The sequence below is a fragment of the Melanostigma gelatinosum genome (assembly GCF_949748355.1).
Source record: "Melanostigma gelatinosum genome assembly, chromosome: 9".
NCBI classification, from domain to species: Eukaryota; Metazoa; Chordata; class Actinopteri; order Perciformes; family Zoarcidae; genus Melanostigma; species Melanostigma gelatinosum.
In genome coordinates, this window is record NC_136642.1 from 16569728 (window position 1) to 16585685 (window position 15958).

At 41.7% G+C, this 15958-nt stretch overlaps 1 protein-coding gene across 2 annotated transcripts in view; it reads right to left on the reverse strand.

Moving 5' to 3' along the window:
* Window positions 1-2110: 2110 nt before the first annotated feature.
* The window catches only part of cdkal1 (CDK5 regulatory subunit associated protein 1-like 1), a 203175-nt gene continuing 189327 nt past the window's right edge, over window positions 2111-15958 (reverse strand). For both annotated transcript variants that reach the window (XM_079275747.1, XM_079275748.1), the window contains exon 15: window positions 2111-3773. In XM_079275747.1, coding sequence (XP_079131873.1) covers window positions 3609-3773 — 165 coding nt within the window. In that variant the 3' untranslated portion in view covers window positions 2111-3608. The remainder of the gene's footprint in view (window positions 3774-15958) is intronic.

Consider the following 15958-nt stretch of genomic DNA (forward strand, 5'->3'; position numbering starts at 1 on the left):
GGCGGACGCAGACTTCGTTCGGCAGAAATGAAAAGGTCACACAGCCTCAGATGGCGGCTAATGAGAAGCTCCGTCAGCGACTCGAACACGTCACGACGACTCTCTGCATTAGCTGCACTCATGCCAGTTGTTGGCATCAATTCAATGGTCGACCAATGACGGATGTGTAGTTGGTGAATATTTGACAAAGCCTCTATTTTAACAGAACTCATCTCCTGTGAAATTTGATGGAAAGTTAATTGTGTTTCCTGAACTAAATTTGGATTGAGATGAGTTGTGAAGGGATCACACTACGGAGAGCTTTTTCAACATTTTAGTGAGATTTCCTAAAGTTCTTACATTGCATCAATAGCCAGCATCACAAATATTGGGGAAGCTCATGTTGACGTTGGGTTTAAGAAAGGTTGATCACTCATAAGTGCATTTTTCCATCGACAGATTGATTAATGTCTCTTTTGGTTCCATCCTGTGGTTCAGGGTTTTAGAGCAGGTCATCAAGGTTGTCAGCGAGCTCAACATCTCAGGAACTCCTTGAGCGAAGTTCTTCAAATATGGCACCAACGTACACTTGCACTCATGGTTGAACTGATTAGAATTTGGTGGTTGTCAAACGTCTAATTGGATACGAGGATGAAGCGATGACATTTAGAACGAACATGTATGTAAACTGTAACACGACTGGTTGACGGAGGCATACAACCGCCAGGCGGCAGTTCTAGTTTTCACAAATAAATCATCAGAGCATAAACATCACAAAGATATTGTAACAGGCACAATTATTGTTAGAGAAAACAATTTGGACTGTACGGGAACGACATATAGCAGCTCTTCTACATTTGAAAAGGCAGAATATATCTTTATTTTTTTTTTGAATGTGTCAGACTCGTCTGCTTTTCTTCAGCATTACTCTTGTAATGCTGGTTTATGCATTTTTATACAATCTAAATTTCCTTCAGTCAATATAGTTCAAAAAGACCTTCGATTGATCGACAGCTGACATCAGTCAACATCAAATAGCAATATCACTTTCAAAATAAAACCATGATTCATTCTGAGATACTTTACTACGTTGTACGCTAAGCCTACATCGGCTCCCTTCCTTGAGTAACAGTGCCTGTGTTGTGATGCAAGCCAAACCACTCAGCATTTTAAACACTTAAATCACTGAAAGAAATGAGAAATGACACGGGCAACCGCATTCATGTTCAACCTCCCTCGCATTCGTCTTGTGTCCAAAGTTGCTCCGCTTCACATCAAAAGGACGTCACAGTGGCGATAACAAATTGACAACAGCTGCAACTAAGACAAGAATTCAGAAACTCTTGCTTTTATTAGAAACAAGTGAAGTGAGTGATGTGAAGTGAATAATGATCTCCTTTCGCTGGTTCCCGCTTCGATATTTCATAGTAAGTGATGATCTCCCAAAACATAAAGGGTGTCGTTGCATCCATATTTCATTAGAGAACAATGCAGTGTAACAGACATACACAGTGAGGAAATGTGCTTACAAAGCATCAAAAGAACTGTCTCACAGTATGGATAGCTGCAGAATAATATAGGGCACTGCTGGATGGATGTAACAAGCTTCATAGCTACACGCATCATTTGCTCACATCATACAAAGCTAGTGTGTCTGTGTCTGTGTGTGAGACACGCTTCATTTGATCAGGTAATATAAAGCTTTGCTGCCTGTGTGCAACTTCGCTTAACGTGCATCATTTGCATCAGGAAAGAAAAGTCAGTTTTATTTTATTATAGTTTTATTTTTTATGTTTTAACTATGCTTTTTACTATGTACTGGCTCTGTGGCACTCTGAGATTAAAAAAAATAAAATACATTATTATTATTATTATTAGGGTGCATGCATGTGTCAACAGAATGTGTGACATGCTTTCTGAATGAGAGTGATGACTCCTGTCACTTCTGAACCACACACACACACACACACACACTGATGCACACATGCTGGCTTTCTGCTAAATTAAGCATTGGAGGAAACTACAGACACTACATCAGAGCACAAGCACGTACAGACACGCACACACACGCACACCTTCTGACATAGAAACAAGCTCACAAATGAGCCGAAAGCGACACTTGTGACTGGAAATATATGCAGGGCATGAGTACAAAGACAAAGTTGCAGACATACTGACGGAGACACGTGCCAGTGCGATGAGACACATAAATTGGGGGATGAATTATTAACTGTCGGAAATATCAGAGCACATGTTGGGACTGTTGTACTGCAAAACAGAAAGCCATGAGAGAGGAAGACAAACGGACTGTATGCATGACAACAAGTCAACGATACACAGTGCTGTAAAGAGACATGGCACTCTCCCATATACACTGTAAAGGACTTATATAAAGAGGTTTTCATGTCATGAAAACTCGTTTAATAAACTTAATAATTAAATTAGTCGATCAATCAACACGCAATTTCACACGTGACAAATTGCGTTTTGCCCTTTATTCAACAGTTCAAACTAAAATATACTTCTGTCTCAATAATGACTCAGACTATGTATACACCACAAGTTTACAGGGTCAGTTCACCTGAAATACAAGGAAGAGAAAAAAGGTCCACCTTCACCTCGAGTGATGTCCAGCAATGTTTTGGATACATTTGCCGTCATCGGCAGAAATGGCTGACGTGGATATCAGCTAGACACCACCACAGGCACCGTAAGGGAGAAGGTATGAAACAAGCCTGACAGGTGGCCCGGGTGCAGATCATCACATGCAGATGAAATAAATCGCATTGAGCGTGCGGTGATGGTGGATCTGTAATGACCATCAATCAGAGCGCTCAGCATTGTCCACCTGGCCAACTGTTACATTGTAACTAATCAGAGAAGTTAAGACGTCAACTAATTCCATTTGACTTTGATGTGTGAGGCAAAAAACATAAAATGAAACAAAACCACTTTAACAAAAGAATAAAAACAGGATGAAAGAAGTTTGTGATGAAGATCTGGAAATATACCGTCAGTGACTCTTATTCAAATACTTTAAAGGGAAGGATACCAAATTATGATGTAGCTCTTTACACAGAATAAAATGAGACATACGACAAAGTAAGCACAATTCAATCTATCAAAACAAGGATGGACGACTTTATAACATACAATATTTGGAAATCCACATTCTCAGCACTTCAGCCCACTTTAAAACAACAAAAAACAAAGATGCTGGAGAATCACACTACAACTCGGCATGCTGTAAAGTCACATTCATCATCCTCTCATATGAGACAGAATATGATACTTGAAATAGATTCCAATTAAAATTGAGTGTAACTCGGTGTTATTTGAAACCAATAATTGTATAAAAAGTGTCTGCTAGGCCTGTCATTGCCCATGGGGTTATTCCTCCTTCAATGGCAGAAAACACCAATATCAAGTCCTCTCAACTAACTGTGTCGGCGTTACCGACGCGTTATCGTCAATCTCACTTTCTCTTCTTCTTCGGGTTCATTCAACATTGAAGAGCATGAGCAGTATGTCTGTCGTAAGGGATCTAACGATATGTCGCTGTGTTCACCCGCTTCAAACATACGTCCTCTCCCTTCTGCACAGTCCTCTTCTAGTCTGCAGTTGCTCCATCAGTACAGTTTCTCTATGATGAAGGCCAGGATGGCTGCTGCCAGAGTGAGCCCGATTCCCAGCTTCTTCAGCACTTCCCTGTCCAGACTGTGAGAGCCGATCAACAGAACGGATGAAGAAGGCATAGATGAAGCAGGATCTTGGATGCCATTGGCAATCGGTTGCTGTGGAGGCAAACAAACAGAAAAACAATTGAATCAGACAGAGTTAGAGACAGGTAGATATTTTGATGCGTCCTTTATTTATTTCCCCCTAAAGGCCTTTTCACACCAGGGTTGCTACGAATAAACAACACAAAAATGTAAAATACTCGCCTATTTCACATTGAAACTATTCATACCAGCAGCGATGCAAATTTAAAACAGTTGCAACTCTAAATAAAATAAAAGGTTTTGAGTATTTTTCATCATATTGACTCACAGCAACCTCTCAATTGTTGTACAGCCTAAGCTACTGTAAGCTATGCTATTGAGTTTAGTCTTGGGCTTTTATTGTGAAAGGTAAGAAGAGAAGGAGTGGATTTGATATGCGCTGCCTTTGTCGGTGTTGAAAGGAGTAATTCCGTTTGCAGTCTTGGTTCGGAGCCTCTGTGTTGTTGCACACAGTAGTGTACATTCCACACAATGTGATTGGTTGGCACCTTTATTGGGTGAGAAAGCTTAGAAAAATTGCGTCGCATTTTTCGACGCGTAATATTCACGTGTAATAACAACATGTTTAATTATATGAGGGTCTCAGTCCGGTCTCCCTGCTCATCAAGAAAATGAATCTGTTACATTTCAGATAATGTCCACTTACAGAGATCATGAATACAAATCTTTTGGTGGTTAAAAATGAGCTATTTCAATTAAAACAGCACAAATTCTCTTGTAAAGAAGGCCACCATGTTCAGCGCGTACTACTTCCTGTTGTAGAGGTGGAAGATCTGAACCTGCTGGTGAGTAGAGCTGAATGTGAATGTTCCTCCGACGCGCGCAAACACACAGCATTGCACACAAAGGCCCCGCCATTCTCCCACACACTTTTGGACACAGAGTTCGTTGCAGCTCGTAGCACAAGCTCTGTCCATAATTCATAATTAAGGGATCGTGTTTAGATTAAATCAGCTGGCCACAGTCACAAATCAAACAGCGAGACCTGACAGCAGAGTGGCCAGTGATCCAGCGAATGAAATGTCTGTAATCAGTGAGTTCTGTTTGGTCCTAATGTGTTGGACCATTAAAAAGACATCCATAACTGACGGGATGTGACAGTGACAGGACAGGAAAGAGCGATGCTGACAAGAACTGAGCAGGAGAAAAAGATAAATGTCCGTGCAGGAAGAGGAAGAGAAGGACCAAATTCAGTTGTTAAAAAAAACAAATATCTGAAGTTTATTTTGCCACATTTGTCAACCAAATCACAATCTACTCAGGTTCTTCATAAAATAGCCATTTAGGTGCGGCGGTGCATGACTATCCGTCATGGATCATTGCTGCTGATCATTATCACAAATACATATATTGATGCCACCTGACATCAGGATGTAGCACCATCATTTAGGCGAGCAAAGGGGAATTACAGGGCCTTAGCATGTCTTCCACTTCCCTATCTCTCTCTCTACAACTCTGTTTCATTCGGAAATTACAGAAACAATAATTCACACAATTTTAAATTCACTGCTCATTTGGATAGTTTGTGGTTGGAAGCATTCATGAAGCCAGCCATTTGCTTATGCAAATGAGTGCATTTCAATTACCGTGCCATTATCTCTGTGTAAAGCAGCTAATGCAGTTCTCTAGTGATCCAATTATTACAGAGTGCTGTCTATTGAATCAAGCTGATGTTGAGGAAGGTGCACTGTGATGGAGTTATGTATGTGAGCTCGGGAGAAGTGAAAAAACAAGAGTCAGCCTGCAATGTAAGTAGAGCGAAGTTCGGCTGAGACTGTGGTACTGCTGTTTGTGTGTTTGGCATGTCGGCAATGGTCAAACATAAAAAAACCAAACAATGTACGTCTCCTCCTGCGTGACAGTTGGTAAAGTTCCATATCAGCACGAAGGTAGTTTATGTGGGGCGGCCTTCCAGAATAACCTTTAATCAAGTTCACTAGGGATAGCTGAATGAGGTTTGGCTTTGATATTTACCATAGGCAGATAGACTCCGAACGCTCTCTCCCCCCCCCCCTCAAGTATCTCCATTAAGTCTTGTTTACCGACCTTCTGTCTCGTCTGTTTTTTATTTTCTCTCTCTATGGATCGCCAATGACAGGTCTGGCCATTTTCTTTTTCATCCTCCATCCTTTTTTCCCCCCCATGTAGGAAGCTTAGCCAACTTGAGGAATTCTGTTTACCATTGCCCATCACTGGCTGTGCATGTTGTGTATCAGTTTGCCATCTTATTTAGTGAAGAAGTTTTTATGAGAAGACAGAAAAACTCGCAAAAGGAAAAACAAAAAATGACATTTCAACTTAGGATGCCGATGCCGTTATTTCCTGCCAGCCTCAACTCATTTCATCCTCCTCTCGCTCCCTTAATAAATGATATCCGGTCTGCCGTCTACTATCTGCCTGATTGCACGTGAATGCAGCATAAAAGCGCGACAGATGTCGTCAAAGTACAAACACATGCTTGTATACAGGCCTATCGTTTGTATATGCATGTAACAGAGTTGGTGCTCGCCTACACTGTTGCGTGCACATGGCCGTGTGTCTGAGCAGCTGCACAGCATCTGTACTCTGCCTCACTATCCTACACATTACTCCTGCCCCCCCCCGTCCTCTCGGATCGTTGTGAATGCTACCTCGCCACCCACTCTTCTCCTCGCCACTGTGGCTGAATGCTTTCCTCTGTTACCACACACAATGGAGGATGGATACTGTGACCAGCAACGCCTACGTGATGCATCTAAAAGTCACTCACAGTAACTTCAGACAATAGGTGGAGGGAGAATCACTAACAGCGGTCTGGCTGATGTATCCACTACTGTGAGGATCATCGGTGGACTCTCTAATGGCGAAACTGATACGCTCTTTTGACGCTTGAAAAACAATAAGGGTGCATGTGTGCTACTCGTGAGCCTCTTAACTGTAAACATGTGATCAGAATGAATACAGGTGCTTCTGTCACGAGTTCAAATCACTGATCCAATCTCATCAGCAACAACAACATTTAATCAAAAAGTACTCTTCCCCGAGGTTACACTGTACGGCTTTTAAACGTTGGCTTCTTCATTAAAGGATTAATGAACTGACAGTGTAAGAATAAAGAGAGAGAAAAGTTGGTTCATTCATAACAGGAATATGTGAATGAGAAATAATTCCTGTAAAGACTTCAATGAAATTCACTGAGTAGGGCAAATGCCATGTCCTGCTTACGTGAGTAAGAAGTAAGAACAGGAGCAAGTTAAATTATTATTTTATGGAAACAAAAAGAGAAATATATTCAGAGCAAAGGGCTGGTGAAATACCATTATACTTCTCTACATCGACAGGCCAAGTGTGCTGCCTTCCTTCCTATCCATCTCTTTATCAGTCTCTCTGCAGGTGCCCTCTCACAACAGGGCGCCAGGCGAGAGACTGAATAGCACAGTCTAAAATCTATTAGAAGTAGGGAGGATAAGTGAAAATCCAAGTGGCAGTAGGTGCGTGTCAGCACAGTGGGGGAGAGGGGAGGAGAGAAGAGAAAAACGGAAAGGAAAAGATGAGAGATGTGGCTTTCAATGATAGTTCACCACCTGCTAGCTGGCGTGCTGAGTTTGTGCATTTGTCTGTGAGAAAGAGAGGAAGAGCTGGCATTTGTGAGTAAGTGTGTTTGTACGTGTAGGCCTGTGGTGGAGAATTTCTGTCTCTGCTCACAGCAGTAGAGCAAAAATAATCCTCCTGAAAAGCATCTAACGCTACACTAGGGGGACAGACTGGCTAGCACAGCGAGACCCTTTTCCCTCGAGGTCTGGGACTCTCAAACATCTCTCTGTGTCTTAAAAACTCTTGCTCCAATTCCACGCATGCACCTTTTTTTTTTTTAAAGAAAAATCTGTCTGGTGCAGCCTCCGCCAACACACTGGCATATTCACACAAAGATACACACAGTGACACACACCAACGCATCACGAGAGCCAGAAAGCACAATACACAGTGGTCACATTTCTCACATGATCCTCACCAGCTGTCAGCGTCGCTCGAGACACAGAGACCATGGAAGTGGTGTGTGTGTGTGTGTGTGTGTGTGTGTGTGTGTGTGTGTGAGAGAGTGTACGTGCCCAAACAGATACTGTAACAGGCTCCTTAGTCACGGGTGATTTGACAAAGCCATAGTGACAATCACAATGAGCTGCAGCTGCATTTTCAACACAGACGGATGGGAGAGAAATTAAGAGTGATTACAAGTAATATTTCTGAAACAGATAAATGTCTTTGTTGGAACTCAAAAAGAGTAATGAGGCTCAGTGGGGAACTTGTGTCATGTTTCCTCCATCCGCGCTACTGTGAAACTCTCGGTGTATGTGGGTAAAACTACACATGTGTATGCACACACAACACAAGTTTACATCGGCACACATCACTATATACATATATATCACAGCAAATCATATTCATTAAATTCACTACAGAGGTGCGGCTTGTGCTGGCTCTATTTTCTCCCTATACGCAACAGAAAGTGCAAAATTACAGCCAAGTCAACAGATGCAATAAACACAACAGTGCATCCGCTGGTGTCTGTCGACCATGGGAATGGAAATCAATATCACCAGTTCTATCTACCATAAAGCAGCTGGAGAGGGAGACATACAGTGGGTACGGAAAGTATTCAGACCCCTTTCAATTTTTCACTCTTTGTTTCATAGCAGCCATTTGCTAAAATCAAAAAAGTTCATTTTATTTCTCATTAATGTACACTCAGCACCCCATCTTGACAGAAAAAAACAGAAATGTAGAAATATTTGCAGATTTATTAAAAAAGAATAACTGAAATATCACATGGTCATAAGTATATATATATATATATATATATATATATATATATATATATATATATATATATATATATATATATATATATATATATATATATATATATATATATATATATATATATATATATATATATATGGATCTGTGATGTTTCCAGGGCTATAGCGAAGTGCTGACAGCGTCAGCAGTGGTTGTGCCCCATATACATGTATTAGATGACATAGACACACATAAGACGTGCATATCACAGCATATACAGTAGTACCTTTAATGTGATTGATAACCATCATCAACACTCAAAAGATGTTTCCTACTCCATCTAAAAAGATTTGGTAGCGACACTAAATCCCCAACCTACACGAATCGCTGTACTGTCGACAACACCCAAAACCATAAGGACAGAAGAACCACCTTCACTTCACAATACCTGCATATGAAAAACCCTAAACATCATTTAAGACACCAGTGTCCCTGCTCCACTCACCGCTTCCTCTGCTGCCATCTGGTAAACGCACCAGAGCATCACCAAACCAGCAGCACAACCCAGCTGACAGACAGGTGCTTTATATAGGCATCAAACTGAGTAAATGTAACTCCCCCTCTCTCTCTCTCTCTCTCTCTCACACACACACACACACACACACACACACACACACACACACACACACACACACACACACACACACACACACACACACACACACACACACACACACACACACACACACACACACACACACACACACACACAGTTTAGATCTTGTACTTGATGCACGCATTTTGTATATTACAGTGCATATCATGCTTATCTATACACCTGACTAACAGACATAAGCAAGTATACTTTATACTCCACACACACACGTATCAAGCCTTGTCCTCGCAAATAGGTTTACAGCTACAGTTAACTACATGTGTGTACGAGGTGTTAGGTGTGAATGTATGTTTCAAACACATGACATGGTACTATGACAGACAGCAGATGCTTTCAGACAGGCAAGGGAAAAAGCTGAACAGACCTAAAATGGAATTAACGTGTGCGCACACACACACACACACACACACACACACACACACACACACACACACACACACACACACGGTGGACAAGAAAAAGGTCAGTGTAATATACCAATTACTCTTGCCACTTACTCGGTCGTATCTTTGCCTGAGGGCAAAGAGGGGAAGAGGCCTGAGGCGGTTGTAAGACAACCAAAGTCATATTTCAGATTTAATTTGACGTCATCCAATACACCATTACGTTCTCAGTAACTTGCTGTTTAAAGCAGTTTGCCAACAATCTGTGTCCTGGGAGTGATTCCAGGTAATGTGTCTCAGGTGATTAAGTAGCAAGGTGTTTTCCTGAGTTTGGAATTAAAGAGGGAAGATTATATTTCTCAGGTGTATCCCAACACTGAAAAAAATGTAAGTGAGCAAAGACAATCACCCCTGTAAACTATTGTTATCAATTCCATTAGCATGATTAAAGACTGAACACTGTTGCAAAGTAAAAGCTTACACTAAACGGCTGGCTGGATGTGGAGATAAAGGGAGAGCAGAACTTCTACCGAACCTGTACAGGTGGGCCTTATTCAGTCACACATTAGCACAGGGAAATGCCTCGAGTAATCCAAAGAGCATATCTTCTCTCATCGTCTTCTTCACAGCTGCTTCCCCAACTATCTGAAGGGAAAGGATGCTGAAGCCCTGAGCCTAAAGCAACTACACCTTAGGGTACATGTGTGAGTGGTTAGCAGGTAACCCAATGGCTGAGAACTCAGGTGACTGACAGGTTGATTGGAAAAGGCCACTTCAAGCTGCGTGATACACTTTTTACATTATTAGTGTTGGAAGAACTCTGTTTTCCATATTGTAAATAAAATATGATTTTCCTCTTTCAATCAAATACTATTGCAATAACAGGAATAAACTGCTGAGACGTTCTTCAGGAAGAGTCCAGCTGTAATTCTGTTGAGACAGCGTGTTTATCTTAAGAGATTGGTATAATTTGAAATAAAATACAAAGCCGTGGGTGACTCAAAAGCTGAAGGACTTCGCTCAGGAGAATGGTCACGAGGAAAAAGTCTATTTTTACAATAACGCGGAAGAAAAGGCCAAAAAAAACATGATTGCTAAATAACTAAACATCTGGTTTTGTTTTCTTCCAACAGCTTTTGGTTAAGTGCTTTGTTATTTACATCTTCTGTCTGTGGTTTAAAAGCAAACCCAGAGCAAGGGGTATTTAAAACACCCTGACATTTGAAATAAACAAAACAGACTACTGCGTAATGCCATTTGACGTGTTAGGTAAGAATTCTGAAAATAGACTAATATTTGATGGCTTAACATTCATTCCTTTGTTAGTGTGGCTTTGGGTCTTCACGTACACACAACATGCAGGCCATGCAGTACCATGTGACATGCTCAACCAAATGCTGGAAATAGCTGCTGCTTTGAAGGCAAAACTAATCCTTTGCCATTAGAGTAAACAAAGTCATGCAAAGGCCAAGCAAAACCTTTTGACATGTTAAATCATACAAAACAACAATGGATTTGAGAGGATTTACTGTATCTGGTCTAGAAGAGACAGCATGATCTCTGATTAGCTTTGTTCTTTTCCTGACAATAGAGATGACAACATGATTTGTGCATAACGCAACATCAAAGCAACAACCCACAACAGTTGCATGTCAAGACAGAGCGGTTCAATTGTTTGGCGTGAAATGCAGATTTTCGTTTGATTTTGGTGCCTGTGTGTGCGTATATGTTTGTGTTAGACGTGTGTGTGTTCTGTCTACATGACGATGGTGTGAACACAGCCAGTGTCTCGTATAGCCTGCGGCTAGTAGGAGTCTGCCACGCACACCGGCGTGGTTGTGTACGTGTGTGTGTGTACAAGGATCAATGTGTGTGTGTGTGTGTGCGTAAAATCTTCGATTTTACCAATGAACCTGTAGTGTGTGTCTGTGTAAATGTTCTGGAAGCACTATGATGCAAAATACCAGCAATCCCTCCCACTCAGCCTGTACCAGAATATACAAAGATACAATTATAAATTGAACACTTTCCACGCAGTGTTTTTATATTTTTCTACCCATTCATGGCAAACAAGTCAAATACTGTATACACACACACACACGAGATGGATGAACTGATTAAAAACAGAATTGCGAGGACAGAGGAGCAAGAGGTGAAGGGAGGAAAGAGGATAAATAATGAAATCATGACACGGGACACAAACACAAAGAAAAAAGCAATGAAAGAAAAGAAAAACAGAGATATGATGAAAAAGAAAGAAATCCACAAGGAAGGCTGGGGAGACCATGAATACAAGCCCCAGAGAAAGGGAAAATGAAATTGTATACACGAGCTGAGATTCGTCCATTCACCTCCATTTTTTTTTTGTTTTTCTGTCAATTTGTCGTCATGGAGGGGCATTGTTCACTACTCGTATTCCCTGCCCGGCTCACTCCTTTTTCTTTCATACCAACTGTCAATTTGCTGTCTGGTGAAAGGGGCAGAGCCGTTTTCTTCTCTTTCTCCTGTTCTCTCGGTCTCCTTGAGAAAGTATGCCGTGAAAAGAACTGATCATTGGGTGGCACTCAAGCTGCTTTTCTGTCTCCTGCTCTCTCTTTCACTCTTGTTTCATTTTCTGGCCTCTCCAACATACCCCCTCGTCTTCTATCATTTAATTTCATCTGAGGATGAGGACTGGTGAAGATACTTTCTATTTTTCTTTCCTCCGCCATGCTGTTGAGTGCTTTCTTTGCTATTGTGTCCCACTAAAAGACTCATTACCATCCTCCCACTTTTGCTGAAAGTGCTGTTTCTGTGAATGATGGGCTGACAGCCGGAGAGATAGAGAGCGGGTAAGAAAGAGAAACAGAAGAAGAGATGTCATTCATGTCAATAAAAGCTAATTTCTCTCTCCCTCTAAAACCTTGGTCTTGTTTCATGGAATGGCAAAAACACCAAAGCCTTTTAATGAACATGTCGCACCGGACAAAGGCATGATCTTGGGCTGCACACAGACAAAGAGCAGTGTGCCATGAGATCACCATGAATCCATCCTCACTACTCATCCATCCATCCATAATGTCTGTACCTGCAATACATTCACACATCCATTCATCTCCTCATCCATCAGCTGTGTGCATCCAAGCCATCACGTCTCACAGCCATACATTCAACTATATCTGTCCTCTTTCAAGTCCATCGGTCCACAGCCGTCCACACAAGCTTTCACATGTCACTCTATCAATCCATCCATCCATCCATCCATCCATCCATCCATCCGGCAGTGTTGCTTCATTCCCACACACATCAGCATGGATGCTGGATGGTGTGCAATCATCTCTCTCTCTCTCTCTCTCTCTCGCCAACTCAGAAATGATAGATCTCTCACTTTTCGTTTTCGACAAATGGATATTTCAGACCTTAGTGGGTTCCTCTGCCTATCCAATCACCCACTTATCTACCACTCTCTCGTTCTCACTCTCTTACGACGCTCCTCTGCATCTTCGATGAAACGAAACAAAGCTCGGACCCTGTCCTCCTATCAGCTACTCAGCTATCATGCACCTCATCACGCAATCTCTCCCTCTCTCCTGGTCCTTTATTCCTATGTTTTTCTCTCGCTCTCCGCCAAAAGCCTGTAATTACAGAGCATCTCTCTGCCTTTCCCTAATCATTCATTCATCTCACATTCAGCTCAGTGTGTGGTGGATTCACGCAGAGACTCGTAGGAAATAGATGGTCTTCAATCTGTACAGGCCAGCCACCAGTGTGTGTGTGTGTGTGTGTGTATGTACATTAGTATGCTAGTGTCAGATATAACTAAATGCATGTGTGCATGCATACTGTCAATCAGACCAGTTCACTTATAATAATAAATGCTGGACACACGGGTGTCAAGGACATCACACATACCAGAGGGCTGTACAATAAGTGTGTCGGTGTTGCAAATACTGCTTTGTTTCCAAGCCATTCGGTCACTTATCTGTGAGCTCTGTGCTCCAGTGGCACTCTGGTGTCATTAAGAGCTGACAATGCTGGTCAAGGACTATGGATTACAGATCATCAGCAGCATCACTGGAGATCACTTAATATAACAATATGCTAATTGACAATATGCTGTGGAAAGCAGAGACGAGCATTCATTTTTTGCAAATCCTGATACACCACTGTATTTCAACACACACTGCATCTCATCTCCACAGGGTGTTAAACAGACAGAGTGATTATGTGTCCTATCCGGCTATTGTCATTATAAAAAGAGTGAACAAAGTAAGTCCAGATATCTACTTAAATTCTCTTCTGGAGCACATTAAGGGTGGAAATGATGACCGTACCTCCATTTTCCTCTTGATATCAGGACATTTATCAGACAAAGGTATTTATAGTACAGACATTGTGCATTACAGTCTGAAGAGTGTGTGTGTGTGTGTCTGAGAGAGTGCATGCGTGGTTGCATCAACCCAAATAATATTGCAGCCTGAGCGTGTTGTGTAAGGATGTCGAAGAATGTTAAAGGAGTGTGAGTGGGGAAACAAATGCAAGTGTGTGTATTGGATGTGCTGCAGACTTTATGAGGCAACTCATTTTACAAGGTCTTGTCCCCACAGCTGAACTTTTCAGTGCTGAGTGACGTACCGCTTGGCTTGTTGTGAGACCGTTTGTCTTTTTATCTCATTTTTATCTCTCTCTCTCTCTCTCTCTCTCTCTCTCTCTCTCTCTCTCTCAGTAAAGGCTGATGGAGTGTGAAATTAGAAAGTGTATCATATTCTGCTCTGTGGCTCCATGTCCTGAGCTATAAGCTACAGCTAGTCGGAGTGAAAAATAACATGCAGTGAAACAGATACATTAACATGTGTGTGTGTGTGTGTGTGTGTGTGTGTGTGTGTGTGTGTGTGTGTGTGTGTGTGTGTGTGTGTGTGTGGAAAAGAAGGCAGAGGACAGTTTAGCCAGCTCCAGCTTATCTTAAATTACTTATCTCACGCCTGATACACTGGGGCTTTTCCACAAACTGCAGTGAGAATGGATTAAAAATGTGGACACACACACACGCACGCACGCACACACACACACACACACACACCTAATTCATTTGCTGACTGAACAAAATTTGAAAAGCCGTTGTAAATACAGCTTTTATAGTTTGGATAAGGAAAGAACACAGTGTGAGGGCTTGACAGAAAGGTCCTCTCATTACCTAAAAAAGACCAGAACACATCTGGTAGACACGCTCATACACACACTACATGGGTAACTGATTTAAAGTTGCTAAATATAGCACTGAAATCTTCACGAATTCATTTAAGATAAAATAACTTATTAGTATACCAATATGGCTTCATCGATAGAGCACCACAGAAGTCATATTCTGTTTTATTTACAACAATATGCGCTCAGAAACTAAATTAAGATTGATGTCGAACTTAACAAAACCCAACGAAAAATCCATCCCAGTTACTTAAAACTTATTTACTTTCTTTTGTGTAAAATAATGTAATCTTGCATTAATTATTATAAGTTTGCAGCTGAATCAAATTGCATTGAATGGACTTCACAACACAGTGTATCGCACCTTGTGATCTGTCGTCTCTGTATCTGACCATGGAACATGCATCAAGAGGTCAGATCGTCTTGGTCACAAACAGTACTTTGGAACCTGCCACTTTATTCCCCTGGCACGATGTAGAGTCACGGCTGGTGTGATCCCAACGCAAGATGGCCTCGAGTTGAAAAGGTGTTTTAACCTGTGTACCAGCATTACTCTCTTTCCTTTCTCGTTCCCATATACTCTTTTAGCTCATGTTTTACTGGTAGTTCTATTTGTTCCTGACATTTAAAGTTCTAAATGCTATAATCAGAGCATTGACATAGCAGCAAACAACTCTTTGCCATATAAAGATAGAGCAGAGTAATGTCTACCTGAGCAGAGATTGAAGTCACTCTCCCTGTGTGTGTGTGTGTGTGTGTGTGGTAATCTGAGCTTCTCCTGGCTTTGTTGACACAGCCAGGCCCAGTGCATGTGAGCGTGCTCCATTGGCTGTCTCATGGCTGCTGCTCTGCACTACTCATTCGCCAGTTACAGCTGATAAATCTGTCCAGATGCGTAGCACTCACCCTCCGGTTCCCCCTCAGGAAAACACGGTTAGCTCCGTCATTACCGTCGCCGTTGTTTGCAATGTTACCGCTGTTAGCTGCGAGCTGCCTGCTCAGCCGCTGCCATGTTGAGAGCCGTTGGGAGGCAATAGAAATGCTTCCAATCTTGTATTTAGCCCCTTCAGGTTGATCTCCAGGTCAGGTTCAGTTTCAAACATAATGTTGTGCTGTTCCTTTTGTTTTATGTCAATCACCCGGTCAACGCTATTTTAAACTGTTTGCTACGGAAG